Here is a 16,729-nt window from a genome sequence, read left to right on the forward strand (position 1 = left end):
TGCAGTCTATCCTGAAAGCCTGGTTAAAAGCTAGGGGCTCTTTTGAAGCATTCGTTGTAACAATACATTCATGAGAAATTGCAGGGAAAAATCAAATTAGTTAAAAAATATTTTTTCTTGGCTAGCTCAATCAAAAGAACTTGTTGTGCCTGGGGCAAGTCCCAGTGACATATATACATGATACTAATAACTCAAACTTAAACAAGGTTTATCATGAAGATTTGCAGTCTCTTGGAATGCTCCGATGCCCGTAGCTTAGAAGCTACTTTCAGATATTTGAAATAGTCCTTTCACCTCTGCTGTATTATATTCAAGACCACCAGCAAAGAGTGAACAATAGCATCTATACTATATTTTTTTTTTCATATTTTTATTGTACTGCACATAGGAAACATTTTGAAATTTTACTTTAGCATCTCTCCAACGGAAAGCAGTTTAAATTGTCATGTAGGACTCCGTCGATGAATAAAGGTTAATAATAACTATCATTCACAACAGCAACCAAAGCTGGTATAAAACTACCGTCTCCTTTATTCATTTTAGTTTATGATCTCAAATAAAATAATATTATTTTCAGTGGCCAACATCACTTCCAATCATTGGAGATGTTTTTATACATCAACATTTTTCTGAAAGAAAAAAAAAACGATTTACACGTCCTATGGCTTTTATAAACATATGATGTTTATAGCAAGGGTAAATAAACATCCATCCAAATCGATTTCAAAGAAAAAAACAACTTGAGAGAAAAACAAAATAAAACTCAAACTGAGTCTTACCTCTTACGGCTAAAACTTTTACTGAATTTTTATAAACGTTCCTTGCTAAATTGATAGTAACAAAATAAAAAATAAAAAGAAACAAAGATACTAGTTACACATATTTTTGATAGATTTCAAGTTTCTGAAGATTTGTATACAGCTGTGTCTGTTTTTAGCGATTCTTAATTCTAATTTGTACATACGTTTTTAGTAATTCTCATTTATTTTTAATGCACGACCCTACCAGTTCTGCTGATTTCTCTTATCGTGTTGAAATAAAGTTATTGATTGATTGATTGATTGATTGATTGATTGATTGATTGATTGACCTTCATACTTCACTAAATCTCGTTTTATGACAAAGACTTACGGTATTTTAAGTGGTTGTAGCAAAACTGAAGTGAATGCATGTATTTCTACGACCTGGTCTCGCAGAAGTGTTGTTATATCAAATGACTCAATGACTATCAAGCCTTCTTATCTATCCTTCCGTGACCTTTACCCGGGCTTTTTGCGGTGAAACTTGATGTTGCTCGGGAATAGCACGGTGCAGTTCCACGGCGCATGCATCGAACAACACACAGTATCGCTTGGTTTTATGTCTTATGAGATATGCACTCGACCGCGAAAATAAGGTGATATTTGCATATTTTAATTCCACGTCACCAATGATGCAACGTAATCTGAGTGCGCGCACTGGCCGGGTTAAGGAACAGTTCAAGAACAAATATGGCTAAAACAATATACTAAGTGCATCGGATTTTGGCCGACTTTGAACCCTTGTAACTCCGCCCGAATTCGTGGGATTTTGACAGCATGTCTCTAAAAAGGTAGTTGACAAAAGAGTGCTTTCATCAAATATAGAGAATAGATTCACTTTAAAACTTCATACAAACTCCTCCTATCAAAGTAACATTGAAATAGAAAAATAATTTTGAAATTTAAAAATCCGTCAATTTTAAGTGGAGTTATAGACCCTCAAAGTCAGCTAAAATCCCATACATTGACTGTAATTGTAGCAAGATGGCGTCAGAAACCGAGAAATTTAATATATCCCACTGTCGCTTACCTCCAATCAGTGAATTGCCGACGGAAGACACAAAAGCAGATGCTTGTGCTAAAAGAAATCAGATAGAAATTGACTGATCAGAAAGGGGACATGCGGCTGGAATATTTTGTAGCAAGCCGATACATGCATTTTAAGATCCACTAGATTCATAACGTCTAGTATCAGATAAATTTAAATATTATCTGCCATAATCAGCTGAGCTACAGACCTCTGCTTTATCAACGCTCACCACTAAGTTATGTGGAGGAGCCGGTGCTTTAGGCCTTAACAGAACGAAAATCTACCCAACTCGACCCAGCAAAACGCTATGAACTACATGACTGACAGTTTAAAAGACGATCAGTTCAAATTTAAAGTAACTCGATTTTTTGTGATATGTTAATCGTCCGGTTTGATAAATTATACACGTAGCAGCAATGGTCTGCACGTTGGCTATGAACTGCACTATGCCAAATGCGAATGGCAAATTGGATATGCGGACGTGTGCCAGGAATGCTCAAATTTATAAGTATGGCCTCGTGATAGAACAAAATAACGCAACAGCTAAAAATGTTACAAATACCTTTTCTGGTTTGAAACTCGTCCTCCCGATTTCTCCGTTCTTCGAACTTGTCCACTTCCTTCAGTAGATCGCTTTGTTCTGTTTGGGTCAAAATCTCCTTCAAGATGCCGAGATAGTCAATGCCCAGACAGTTGTGGTTCTCCAACTCTTTAAACAATGACCGAACGTCGTGAATGTTACCTTCGTTCGCTTCCGGAATCTTTCCTTTGCAAATCGAGATGAGTCGTTCCAGATCATTGAGCTCGTCGAGTACAGCAATGATGTGTTCAAGCAAACCGATGTATTCTTTTCTTTTACTCTGGAAAGTTTTAACTTTTCCAAAAAGAACCCACTCCTTAAAACGTTTGAGGACGTCTTTAACTACCTCCAGTCGATCGGGCCCTAGACAATCTCGCTCTTCCAGTTCTTTAAACAACGAAAGTGCATCCTGGATGCTATACTCGCTTCCTGACGCCAATTTCCCTCTACACATGAAAATTAAACGCTCTCGCACATTCAGCTCGTCCAATCTCTCGCTTATTTCGAAAAGCAAATCATTGTACTCGATATCAGACATTTGAACGGCGGATAAAATGTCTCATTTAAGAACAAACTCCCGACGTTTTTTCAAAGACCCGGTTATAAAAAGCCGTTCTATCCAAAATGGTGGGATGGATTCGTTCATTTCATTGGTTAAAAGAATTTGTTTGTCACGCGATGCTAAACAAACGTATTGTGTTTGATCATACATAATTAACAAAAAAAATTAACAACTTCTTGCAGGGTCAATAAAACTTCAGTAGCAATTTCGATAGAAATAAATGAAAAAGTAAATAAATAAATAAAAAGAGTTTCGACTAACTTAAACGGGGATAATGAAGGATTTGTGTCAGTAAGTTGGTCTGCATAATAATATTAAGGACGGCGCCTACTGAGACCGAAGTATTTTTGTGCGGTTTATGACTATGCGGGAAAAGCAAATCTTAGCAAGGGCTATGGAAATCCAAAAAGAAAACTGGGGATAACTAAGCATTTAGAGATAATTAAGAGTAAATGTCTTTAAAAACCAAAGAATTCCCGGACACAGCTCAAAATTCGAATTCGCTCATACTTTGTAGATTGATAGGCCCCAGTGCCACACTTATGAAAAGGACATCCATTTAACCAAATAACCACTCGTTAACGAGAAACGAATTTTAAATTATCAACGGCATTTTTGGTCAACAAAGCCTCAAATAATGTCAACATTCATTAAGCTACCGAATCAAGCAATCGTAACTTTTGAATCTCTTACACGCAAATCCTATTCATTAAATGCTTTTTTAGTTCTCTGACTTGTAACATAGCCAGGCAACTCTTCTTATAAATATTTTACGATTTTTTTTTTAAGGAATGCCAACGGCTTCTCTTAAAGGCTTTGTTAGGACCTCCAACAAACTAGCCATAACTACCTGTGGTACGCAAAAAATCTCACCGAAAAACCTTCTGGGGGTACAATTTATGATAGTTTTCAGTTTCTATCGCTTCAATTTCTTGGGATCTTTCGTACGTTAAGAAAAAAACATTTCTAAACTGAGCATATTTTCACTATCCGCCATTTTGAAATGAACAACAAACACACTTGAATTGTTTATAAAACTTACATTGTTTTATTCAAATAAGCCGCTTGAAACATCTATTTGTACGAAGTATCAACTGCTGTAAATCCCTTTTATGTTCTTTTTTGTGAATTGAAATCATAACCTAAAGTGTAGCAAGTTAACATAACAAAATCGCGTCTGGCAATGGTTTTGCATAATTTCTACATTTTTGCCGTGACTCACCTCATTCCTGTCACTGACCTTCAACAAACTTGATTTCTTTGCCGTTATTTTCTAAGTTCTCGGTTTAATCTTACGTTCCCTACTATACAAGCCAAGCTACAAACCATTGTGAATCTTTCACCGCGAGCTCAGCCGTTCCAACCAGAAATTTGTGCAGTATTTTCGTCTATTTCGAATACAGTTTTACAGAAATTCACGTGATCAACACGGAACGTCACTTTGTGTTACTTTGCGTCACGCTCACGCAACTTCCAATACCCCTTCTTTGGCAAAACTCGCTCACGCGAACCTTGAGACTGGAAAAGGTCAAAACTGGCAAACATATTTTATAACTTAAGCTAAGCGAAAAAAGACAATAAACTTTTTGTCGCTATTTGTCTAGGAAGACGTGAATTAACTCAACGGGAACTCCAACCAATAAACCGGCAAATGGGTGGCTTACTGCAGTACACATTTGTTTTACAAACTTAAAAAAAGATTGAATAAAAGTCAAGGCTTTTCAAAGCACTTTCAGGCTAAGGTTGACTAAAAATAGAAAATGAATAAATGTTTTTAAGTTGACTGTGATCAGCTTGTACCATATAACTGGGTGTTCATATACCTTATGCAAAAATGACTGACATTTTAACATTCCCGTTTGTTGCATTCATTAGCCTCGTTCAAGGTAAAATACTCTTTTGATTTTTAAACTCAATAACGAGGCTAGTGAGGCTAATTTGAATGCAAACAAAAGGATACTAAAATGTCAGTCATTTTTGCATAGGGTCTATGCCCCCACCCTCCCACCCATTTTCTTTAAAATGAAACTCACGGTCGCGCGCGACAAGACAGTTACCGTTTCGCAGGACTTTCGCGCGCGGGGCAAACTCACGCACAGCGTCTTCTATTTGTCGCTCAAAAATTGTGACTGAAAAAGAACAAGAATTTATTTTAGCCCAGATTCTAGCGGAGGTAGAGAATCTGGCCCTTCGATCTTCGTCCTTAACCTATTGCAAACACTTTCATTATATCCAATTCTGATCAAACGAGGACTGCATGAAGTGCACCAACCACACATAAACTAAACACCTTAGGGGTTCGTCAAAATAAACAATGCTATATGAAAACGTATTCTGGCAGACTTGTCTTCCCTAACACTCCTTTATTAATGCCAAATTTTCGGCAACTTTAGCTTATGGTGCACTGTCCAATTGCAGCTTACAATGTGAGATTTGGGAAGGTTATAATAATAATAATAATAATAATAATAATAATAATAATAATACAGTCAACTCTCTCATAGCGACCACTTCTCATAAGCGACCACCTTCCGTAAGCGACCACCTTGTAAACAACGGTTTTGTTTCTCAGTTAAATACTGTTTCAAGAGCTGTCTCGTAAGCGACCACCACTCAAATTTCTTAAGGGACCGCGACCACTTTTTAGGCCAGAAATGACACATTCTTTTGTTTTCTGTTTCCGGTAAGCGACCACACAACATAATCACGTATGATCGCATGTAAATCATTACTCAGAAGTGACAAAGGTTCAATTTTGATGACGCTTCCCCGTACTGCTGACAGACAGATAATGACAGTTTACGGACAGAGAAGATGGCTACAATTAGATCTTTAGGTAAACGGGAATTGTTACAGTGATCTGTTCCAGAATGAACCATGAACCATGTTATACAAAGTTTCATAAGAAGAATAAATAAATGTGAAAAAATCAAATAAATAAGTTTCTATTTGCTTGATTTTAGCTGCTAAGGTAACATTTTTTTGTAATTAATTAATCAATCGAGTATTAGGCTTAGTTTGTTGATCTTTCCCGTAAGCGACCACCTCCCGTAAGCGACCACTTTGTCGTGCACCAAGGGTGGTCGCTTACAAGAGAGTTGACTGTAATAATAATAATAATAATAATAATAATAATAATAATAATAATAATAATAATAATAATAATAATTATAATAATTACAATTTTGGCAGGTGTCATTTACGTGCACATGACCTTTCCCCAACAAGCTGGGTAAGCAGATCAATGAACGGTAAGTTCCATCCACATTTAATCCCAGATTCTCACAAAGCTCCCTTAACATTTTAACTGGAAATTTGATAACTTCTTCTCGCTCGCCAAGCTGCATGACTTTATCGATCTCCAACCTAATCTCGACATTCCCGAACCGACTGAGATCAGGGTACGAGATTACCGCCAACCAATACCCAAACGTTCACGGTGCAAGGGACATATGGTCATTTCCTGGATGTTCGGCGGTGTTTGAAAACAGGCTGGCACTTCTTGCTAGTATGAGCTCGACTTCCGTTTCACAGCCACTAAATTTCAACAGTTTTTTGTGACCTGATACACTCTTGTTGCACGACACAAGAGGTAGGATCCCACACGACAGAATCCTACTTCTTGAATCACATCCACATTCGTCACCGACCAAAAGAGAGAAAGACATTTTCCTTCTTCTGACCAGACGTATCAGCTTTCGGTTAACAGCCGCATTTCGGAAACATGAAAGAAAAGAGTCGGCTCCGAAAGGTTGTTCATTTCAGTAAATATTCTAATAAGTTTTATTAAACTGAGAACCGGGTTTGCGAGATAACTGTCTTTGCTTCGAATTTGATGTAATGACGGCATTTATCCTTTCATGATATTTGTTTTTATTCCATTTCGAGTTTCGTTTCGACTGATTTGCTTTCTCCACTTTGCAAGAGACTCTTTAACCGAGGCACGTATTCAAACAATACTTGGCATTGCTACGGTTTCACGATTGCCGCGGGTCACAGCGCACCGTTTTGGACAGAACAGGTACATAATCATAGACATTATGGAGTTCAATACACTTTGGACTTATACTGCCGTCTTGAGGTAAATTGAAGGGGTAAAGTAATGACGGAAGGCCATGTGACGTTTACTGTGAGAAACGGCCCTTCGACAAGGGTAATTTGATACAAACAGGTAAGCTTATTTCAATCCATTTCTTTGTCGGATATGTGAAAATCTGTAGTAGTCCCGAAACATTTTATTCTTGGATATTTGATCCACCAAAAAAGGGAAATTTTGGACTGACGCTTTCGAAAAAAAACAAAAAAAGACAAACAAACAAACAAACTCAAATACATGCTCAGTCAGTGTCTGGTTCTCCAGGAAACCCATTCCAAAGGGGCAGCACAAAAAGGAGGAATCCGGAATCCGGAATCCGGAATCTGAAATCTGAAATCCGAAATCCAGAATCCAGAATCCGGTTCCAGCGGAAGCCTCAAGATTCAACAATTAGGTTGTACAAAGATTGTCTCCAGAAAACCTTAACATAGTTTCAAAATGAAGATATAGACTATCAAATTTCTTTTCTTTACTGTACGCTCGATCGTTTTTAAATGTTTTAACCGTGAGACCAATCATTTTTCATTTGCAGGAAATAATGACTTAATTAGATTTTTTCTCTGGTGCTACGAATCGAAAAATATAACATATGCGTTGACAATATTTTCAGACAATTTTTGTACAATCTAATTGATCAATCTTGAGGATTCCTCTGGATCCGGAGTCTCTGTTCCGTACTCCGGATTCCGGATTCCTGATTTTAGTGTTGCCCCTTAGTTTTCAAAATGGCGTCCGTCGGCAAATTTGTCATATTAGAAAACTTCAATGAAGTCGTATCACACAACTAACCGACATCCCAAAAAAATGCCAGCATAACTTTTGACATCTATCCTTTATTTGTATCTGCAGTATAGTTTGAGGTCCTAGTTTGGAGTACCGACATGATTTTTAGGGAGTTATTTTAAGGTACCTCAAAACTATTTGAAAAGAGTATCGAAGGTGGCTTCAAGAAAAAACCCATGACCGTTGTTAAGGAAGAAAATAACCGCTTTTCTTATCACTGCTGAATTTTCTAGAGACCAAACTATAAAGTTCCAGCAAAGGAAGATTTACAGTGTATTTTTAACGAACACTAGAATGCTATGAATATTGTGAAATTTCGATCCAAATTAGCCTCAAAACCAACGCAAACGTTTTTATTAAATTACTCTTAAGGAAACGAATTTTAAAACGAACTAACCCTGTTTTGTTTAGTTTGGGTCAAAGGCCTATCTATAGCAAAAGTATGAGCGAAATCGAATTTTGAGCTGTGTCCGCGATTTGACGATTATGTTTGATGCTTAGGGACATTTACTCTTCAGTAACAATTATTTTAAAAAGCAGTAAAATACAAAGCAATACATGGCCTCTTTTTCTAAATTAAAGCTTAATTATCTTTGAAAAATGCATGGTTGCCCCCAATTTTCTGTTTGGATACCAAAATCACTTGCTAAAGTCCGCTTTCCCCGAAAATAATATCCCTGTATTAGTAGCCACTACCCATAGGAAACCCCATCCTCGGATACCCAGGGGCAGTTAGTCGGGTGGAAGGGATTTTCTTGGGCGAAAGTTTACTTCAAAAACCGAAGAGCCCCTGAGCAATTACTCTTGACGAACCATTTCCAGAAGCATTTGCAACATTTTTCTGGCCAATCAAAAGCGGGGAATTCAAATGCTTCTGGAACTGGTTCGGTAAGAGTAATTGCCCAGGGACTCTCCCGCTCTAAGGAATATTCGTACTAAGTGAATCAGCTATATTTTCACATAGGATCACTTTAACCCTTTGCATCCCAACTCATATTTGCGTATAAAACACCGTTCTTGCTTCTATGAATTGCCTCTTGTCTAACTTAAGTTACAACGTCATGATAATGTGTGAATGGCACCAGCTGATGTATATATCCATCATCACACCCAGCAAACCGACTACACCTCCCGATTTTCGCTGCATATCACCGTTCGTTTGGCAACAAAGCCCAAAATGCCAATTTTTCGGCCAAATAGCAACACCAAAAATTACACTTATTCATCGGAAATTTTTAATCCAAATAATTTGTTCAAAAATAAAAAGTGTACATTTACAGCAAACCTCAAGGCCATACCTTGGTATCTGACTGGAAGTTTTCCTCTCAACGTTTTCCGGGGGGCTTTCAGCCATTTTATTCGGACCCAGTCTTGCGTATCTCACGTTGCCCCTTGACACCCGAAAAGAATTCTGGGTAATTCAGCCATAGCGCGAGCGTAGAACTCCTGCTCTTTCCATTTCATAGTTTTCTTTATAAGTGTCGAGGCACCCAGCCCAGTACTACCAGCAAAAATTCGAATCCATTGAATATTTTACTTCTCCACACTCGCCCAAATTGCCTTGGTAAGTCCTGGAATCCATCCACAAAATCAGTCATGTCCAATACTCACCACTTATTCGGGTCGTGAAAGTGCCTTTACGATTCGTACAAGTCGCACGAGCAAGTGGTGAGTGTGATACTTTTAATGAAGATAACATGAGGTTTAATTTGATTTGGTAAAACTGCATCTCATTAAAGGAGGTCCTGGCCTGGCAAACTCGTACGAGTCGTACGACTCGTTCTAGTGGTGAAACTGCATCTCATTAAGTAAGGATTCTACATGCCGAAGAACTAATGTAAATAAACACACCATTGTTGAAGTACGGTATGCAACGGAAATAATATCAACGAAAACAGAAGGCAACGAGAGAGGCAATGAATGAAAGAAGAAATGAATGTGTATGTCTCGTTCTGAGAACACGGCAGCCGAGATGCCAAATGCAAATAAACACGCCGTTCCTAAAGTAGGCCGGAATTGAAAGAAATGATAACAGATGAATGTATTTGTATGGATCGTGCACGCGGGCCGAAATCATCGAAGTATGCGTGACAGACCTAAATTAAAACACACGATTGTGGCGAAGTATGGAACGGAAATAAATATCAACGAAAACAGAAGTCAACTCGAACAAACTGGCAACCGTCACTTGCATCACGCGACAATTTAGCCTAAGCCCACAGTTTCTTAAGACCACAGATATTTTTATTTCATCTTTATTTGAGATGGAAAAAATTTATTGCCAAAAAGTCATTGAAAGATATAGCACACGCCTGGTATTCAAAGGGTTAAGGGAACAATTCCAATCACGTGACCTGAACATTTGACACCTTCAAGAAACAGCAATTGCTAACCTTCACTCCAACCCAGGGTTATTTTTGGGATTGCAGAATTAGTGTCATTGCTTTGGCCTTTGGGTCAGTTCTTTGAGTTAAGGTTAGTTTTGGGTTTGAGTCGGGGTTTGGGCGACGACTAGTCACATGGCAAACCTCATCACACTACAACACCCTTGAGTTACTAGGCATACGGTGGTGTGTTTGTTAAGCGAAAAAGAGTTTGCCCTGAAAGGTTAATTTCAAAACTGACCATCCACCTGACTTTCACTTTGGGCTTTGTTTTGAAATGGAGCTCTTTAAGGCTTGTACCAACTACTTTCTCAAACTAAGTCCTTATTCTTTGCTTAGACTTACACAAAACTTTCTAGTGTCACTAATACTGTAAAAGCTAATACCAGGTTTCGGAGTCTACCATATCGAAATGTGAACTACAATACAATGGAAAAAGAAAATTTCATTAATGATCTGTTATATGACAGGAACAAAGTACTAAATAAAGTAAACGTGTAAAAGCAACATGTAACCTACTATATGAAAATATGGTTCGCCATGTTATCCATAATTCCTGGTTCACTCTTGTGACAGCACGCAAGTAAGACATAAAGGCAAGGTCACAAAAACTTGAAAAAAAATAGTTTATGTCAACTTAATTTACAGTCACCAATGTGAAAATCACGGTATGACGACATGAGAGAAAATAATAGCAAATATGGTGACATTCTTTGTATCGATTTCTCGCTAGTTTGAACCAGAGTTTATGCTATTCGTTGGACTGAGAAGTCGGTATCGAGGGTCATTTAGGACAAAATTCAGTTAGATCGAGAGCTCAACTCCACTGTGAATTGCACTTCGTGTTATTTGTCACGGTAAATTTTATTCCACTGAATTATTCCTGTATGCCGTTTGACTGTTCCTTTCTATTAAATACTCCTCAAAATCAAAAGGGCGCTAGCCCCTCAACACCATCAGACAACCGGACTAGTCTAGTACATACAAAAGACTATATTACCACTTTGAGTTTTAAGGCATCTTTGGCCATTGTAGTTTCATAAAAGCTTCGTTTTTTTCTCCCTGTTGTCCATCGTTTTAAATGAATATCACTGGTCTTTTTTAGTCAGGTCGACGTTTTCTGCTCGATCCGAATTACCTCCCGTGAGAATTTCAAGTTTTGAACATGAAACGATAAAATTTCAATCTTATTTTTAACTATTTCTCTAAAATCGTCAAAACCTTCCTTCAAAATCGTACACAGATGTATGTAGAGTAGCGGTTTTCAGTACTGACAAGCTATCAAAATGTAATCAACTTGAATCCTCTCCGTAGCTAGGAAAAACAGGGTCAACACACTCTGTCCCTTTAAACCTGTTCCCCCCCTCCCCCCCCCCCCCCGGAAATTCGAGATCATGATCTTGGGAATCCTTTTCACAACAAGTATTTGAAGAATTTCCAAAACAATAAATAACCTTGAAAACTCTTCTGAAAAAAGGGTGAAACTCTTACAGAGGCTAAGTGGGCCGAGGCCGCGTGCAGGCTAGGTACGCGTAATAAATAAGCACATTTTTATCACCACCTATCACCATAAATTGTTGAAATAAAACAAGCAAAGAGCAATATTTTGTCAATTTAATCTCGTATTAATCAAAGCAGAAAAATAACAATCTAGAGAACATCATTTTAACCTGAGAGCTACAACCAGCAAACCGAATAGTGTTGCCAGCCAAAATAAGAACAGCTTTTAGAAGAAATGGAGCTTATCAACTTGCTAAACACTATAATCGACATATACGCTACCCATTACTGCTAATAAAATTGCGTTGATTTGATATCAGGAAAACTTAAGTACGAGTTAACGTTTGTGGCCCCCAGGCAGCAACTGAAAATGAATGTTCCTAGCGCTACTGCATCTGAATTAAGGACGGTATTTTTACGCGGTTTATGACTATGCGGGAAAAGCAGATCTTATTGGAATCCACAAAGAAATTGGGGGTAACCACCCATTTCTTAGAGATAATTAAGCAACAACAATTCTAAAAAGTGCTAAAATACAAAACATTTTCCCCCCAAATTTGGACTTAATCATCCCTTAAAAAATGCATGGTTGCCCCTTAATTTTCTTTTCGGATTCCAAAAATCCCTGCCAAGATCTGCTTTTCCTGCAAAGTCCAAGAGAAAAAAGAAAGAAAAAGAAAAGCTTTATAATTCCAACCTCAGATTTAGCGAGTTGTACTTGCAATGTTGTGTTCTTGTCTTGGATATCAGCTCTCTGAATTCATCGCAGTTCGACAACAACGCACACAAACTTAGAGATTGACATTTCATTTTGGGAGATGTTCCCATAGGATGCTTTAATTGAATGAGGAGAGAAAATTCTCCCTCTGTGCGAATACATGTTTCCCGCACCCTTACCTGGCTTTAATTTAATGCACAAACTGGCGAATGATTATTAATGATTACTCACTGCACTATAACTGTTAACACAAAAAGAACACTGAATTTATACATACCTCTTACCAACCGAGTTCGAGGTCCGTACTGTAAGTTACGGACCTAGTTTTCTCCCGTAGATTTAAGGCCCATGAGCGAAGCGCGTGGGCCATAAATCACCGGGAAAAAACGAAGATCCATAATCTACAGTCCACACCGAGACAACGAGGCTAGTAAGATATTTATTACGTCACTGAAGTTAATCGGGCGCTAAAAAACTAGTTGAAGTTTAGTGGGCCATACAGTGGAAAACGACCCGCACAATTGACCAATCACATCGCGCGTACTAACTGAAAGATATAATAAATTTACACATTTTCTGATTAAAGGGTAAATAATTTCTTTAGGCTATTACTGTACAGCAATTTAGTGTTTATGACATCATAATCGTTATTATAGAAAACGTGACTAAGTGATCTGAAACACTCTCAAGGCTAGCGGCTTTATAAGCCGTCACCAGCCATTATAATAATTATTATTCCGATTGATTAAAATCGGGATTACGATAACGGTTGTGATTATTAATTGGGAATTTAAGCAAAAACCAACGGAGACCGCAACTCCGCAAAACAGTAAGTTTAATGGACAAAAGCAATCTGCACGAGCTAGTATAATCACGAAGTAAATATAATATTCATTTAAGTTTTCAAATGACGCTTTCATTTGCGTTGCCGTGGTCGATGCTCAAACCTAGAATATACTGTGTGCCCTGAAACAAGTCCCTGCGACTAGTCCCCTCGTGTGTGTCGACCTTAAAGGAATTTTTTTAAGCTACAGAGACACACTACTTACAACCCCGGTACCATAGGTGTTCTTTCTTCCCTTTCCTTAAACTGGATTGGGCCGCGAAGCGGTGACAACGGACTGCTTCACGTTTGGGGATTTCAAAAAGAATAAAGACAGCCTCTGGGAGCAGGTTGGTTACTTCCTTGTTTCCTGTTAACACCGCATCTATACAAATGCCACAAATAATCCACCAATGGCAAAAGTATCACTAACTCCCGCCTACAAAGGACATCCACATATAGCTCGACTAAGGATGGCGCACTAAAGGCCGGTTACGGTCAGACATTCCAATATAGACAAACTGATACGGTCTGAAAACACAGCCTTACGATCCGTACGGTTTGATAAACTGATAAGGTGTGAAAAAACAGCCTCACGATCCGTACGGATCGTAAAGACAATTTTCGGTCCGTATACAGTCTGACAATTGCATCTCATTACCTGAGCGACGGGTCAACGTTTTGACGATCCGTACAGTTTGTACAGACCAGGCACTTTTCGGTCCGTTTACGGTCCGTAAAACGTATACCGTTTGACAATTGCATCTCATTACCTGGGCGACGAGTGAACGGTTTGACGATCCGTACGGTTTGTACAGATCGTAAAGGTACTTTAAGGTCCGAATATGGTTCGTAAAACGTATACAGTCTGAAAATTGCATCTCATTACCTGAACGACGGAAGAGTGAACGGTTTGACGATCCGTACGGTTTGACGCACCAGAGGAGGGTTTCTACGGCTCGGAATGGCAAAAAAAACGCCACGCGTGACTCACTCAACATTTCCTTGAAACTTAATTTCAACATAAAAGTAAAAGGCGACTTTAAATATCTCGACTCAGTAAAAATTTCAACCGATCGAGTCGCGTGAATATAAAGTCTCAAGTTACAAACAGTCATTACACTACACAAACAGAGGGTGGTCCACCTGTGGCGTTTCTTACAAAACATTCCAATCGGCTGGATCCCGCGTTCTTTAGGAGCGCCGTTATGCGTCAGTAAGTGGGACGAAATAAAAATTGGGTCGATGGAAACCTGCAGTTTACCTCGTTCTATCAGCGTGAGCGACCAAATGATGCGTTTCTCGTTGAAACAGAAAATAAACTAGAAGTAAACAAAATGTAAACTAGGGGCTGATGCTGTAAAATACATCAAATATATGTATCCTTTGTCTTTAGTGTGAGAAACTAAATGATTCGTTTCATACAAAACAAAACCTTACAATCGACTGGAATTAGGAAACGTGTTTTCCTGACGACTAATGCAGAATACTATAGATTAATATTAGTATTTTATGGAAAAAGTAGACTGTACGGTAGTATTGGTCAATAACTTTAGTGACATTTGGTGGCTCCTAAAGGAGCCGTTGTGAGAGATCATTTTGTAATGACTCTCTTCCCATTGAGGTACAGAAGTTTGTTGTAGTCTACGTCAAAGTAGAACCACAGATGGCTTTTCTGCTCGGCATTGTTGAAGACAAAATCGACGTGTGCTTTAACTGTTGTTTCCTCCCAGTGCTGCTCCAGCATTATCCATCTTCTAATAAGGCTTGGCTCACAGCCGTTACCGATGAGAAAGAGAACCAACTTGAAGGTTTCGGTGTCACCCACAGGTTTTCTTCAAAATATGAGCCGCATTTCCTTTGGCCACGATTTTAATGGAAAGAATGCGTCCCCGTCAATAACTCTGGTCAACTGCCTTTTTTCCTCCACTACTTCTGATTGTGACAGTAAACGAGTTTCTTCTCGATACAGACGTAACGTTGCCATCATGCGTCCTTTTGAAAAGTGCGCTATGAAAGCTGCAATCCTGCATCGTGGTTTAAATACTTTCCATTACAATTTTGTCACCTTCCCTCGACAGAAAGGTTGATTGTTTGGATCAACAATTATTCGATATAATCGCACTAGCTATTGTTGGTAAATTTGCCGCAAACAATCGGCTCGAGTCTATTCAACCGGTTCCCATCGACACTATCATATCTACCAGTCGTTCGGTTTGCTGTTAGGTTGGCATAAGACGGAGTTGTTTTAAATCCGCTTGATATGCGCGCTGGCCGATCTTTGAAAATTCCCATTTTCAAACAAGTTTGGTATAAGATGCCTTATTAAAAAAGAAACCTCTGAATTTCGATCATTTTCTTTCCTTCATTGTTCTTTCCTTTTATTTAATAAACAAAGGACTCGCGTTGCCCGGTTGTCAATAATAAGTTGTTATAGTTGACTTCAAACACCCCCAATGTCTTAAAATGATTTCCAATTTCATCTCACCTTTCTATTGGTCAAGATCGATTCCTTCGCTGCTTCAGTTTTCACTTAATGAAATGCAATTTACGGACCGTTTACGGACCGAAAAGTGCCTTTACGATCTGTACAGACCGTACGGATCGTCAAACTGTACAAGCCCCTCTCTGAGATGAGACAAGGAGATATTTTAAGTGTCTTTAATGAGATGCAATTTACGGACCGTATACGGACCGAGAAGTGCCTTTACGATCTGTACAGACCGTACGGATCGTCAAACCGTATAAGACCCTCTCTCATATAAGACGTGGAAATATATGTTAAGTGTCCTTAATGAGATGCAATTTACGGACCGTATACGGACCGAAAAGTGCCTTAACGATCTGTACAGACCGTACGGATCGTCAAACTGTACAAGGCCCTCCCTCAGATAAGACGCGAAAATTTTCTAAGTGTCCTTAATGAGATGCAATTTACGGACCGTATACGGACCGAAAAGTGCCGTTACGGCCTGTACAAACCGTACGGATCGTAAGGCCGCTTTTTTCAGACCGTATCAGTTTGTCTATATTGGACAACCCTCGTTACGGGAGGTGGCTCATTCAAATTTTTTCAGTCAGTGAGTATCGGGATAGATGACAAACTACTTTTAATTTGAACGGATGTGTGGCCAGTGCCGTACTGGTCTCTTTTATAAGATAGAGCCCTACGAAACTCTTGTATGATTGAAATGAGATCCAATGTCTTCCAGCGTTTGGACAAAATCTGCAGCAAGGTGGACACAGCATCTTTGTCGTATGTAGTAAACCCAACCTGGATAATTTCGGGAACTCTTAACTTCAGCTCCAACTCGCTAGTAACAATTAGTAGCTTTAGTGTCTCGTCTGGAATCAGTGCCAACTTCTTTGCCAAACATCGTTTTGTCATGTTGCTGATGTCGCTGTCATGGAACTCGCCAATTTCAACTACGACAAATAGCGTAGACCTCGTAT

The 16,729-nt window shown here is 38.7% G+C and overlaps 1 protein-coding gene across 3 annotated transcripts in view; it reads right to left on the bottom strand.

Annotated features, from left to right (window-relative positions):
* Window positions 1–16,729, bottom strand: part of LOC146470275 (uncharacterized) — a 56,125-nt gene that overhangs the window by 13,951 nt on the left and 25,445 nt on the right. The window contains exons 1-2 of one of the 3 annotated variants that reach the window (XM_085122354.1): window positions 2,393–3,109; window positions 1,831–1,878 (exon numbers count right to left, since the gene is read on the bottom strand). The exons of 1 other annotated variant lie outside the window; for it this stretch is intronic. In XM_085122354.1, coding sequence (XP_084978480.1) covers window positions 1,831–1,878; window positions 2,393–2,948 — 604 coding nt within the window. In that variant the 5' untranslated portion in view covers window positions 2,949–3,109. Of the gene's footprint in view, window positions 1–1,830; window positions 1,879–2,392; window positions 3,110–16,729 lie in introns of those variants that run through there. One more of the 3 variants, XM_085122351.1, reaches the window with a different exon arrangement.

Source organism: Pavona decussata, unplaced genomic scaffold, assembly GCF_977016875.1.
Source record: "Pavona decussata unplaced genomic scaffold, jaPavDecu1.1 SCAFFOLD_114, whole genome shotgun sequence".
In the NCBI taxonomy this organism is placed as follows: Eukaryota; Metazoa; Cnidaria; class Anthozoa; order Scleractinia; family Agariciidae; genus Pavona; species Pavona decussata.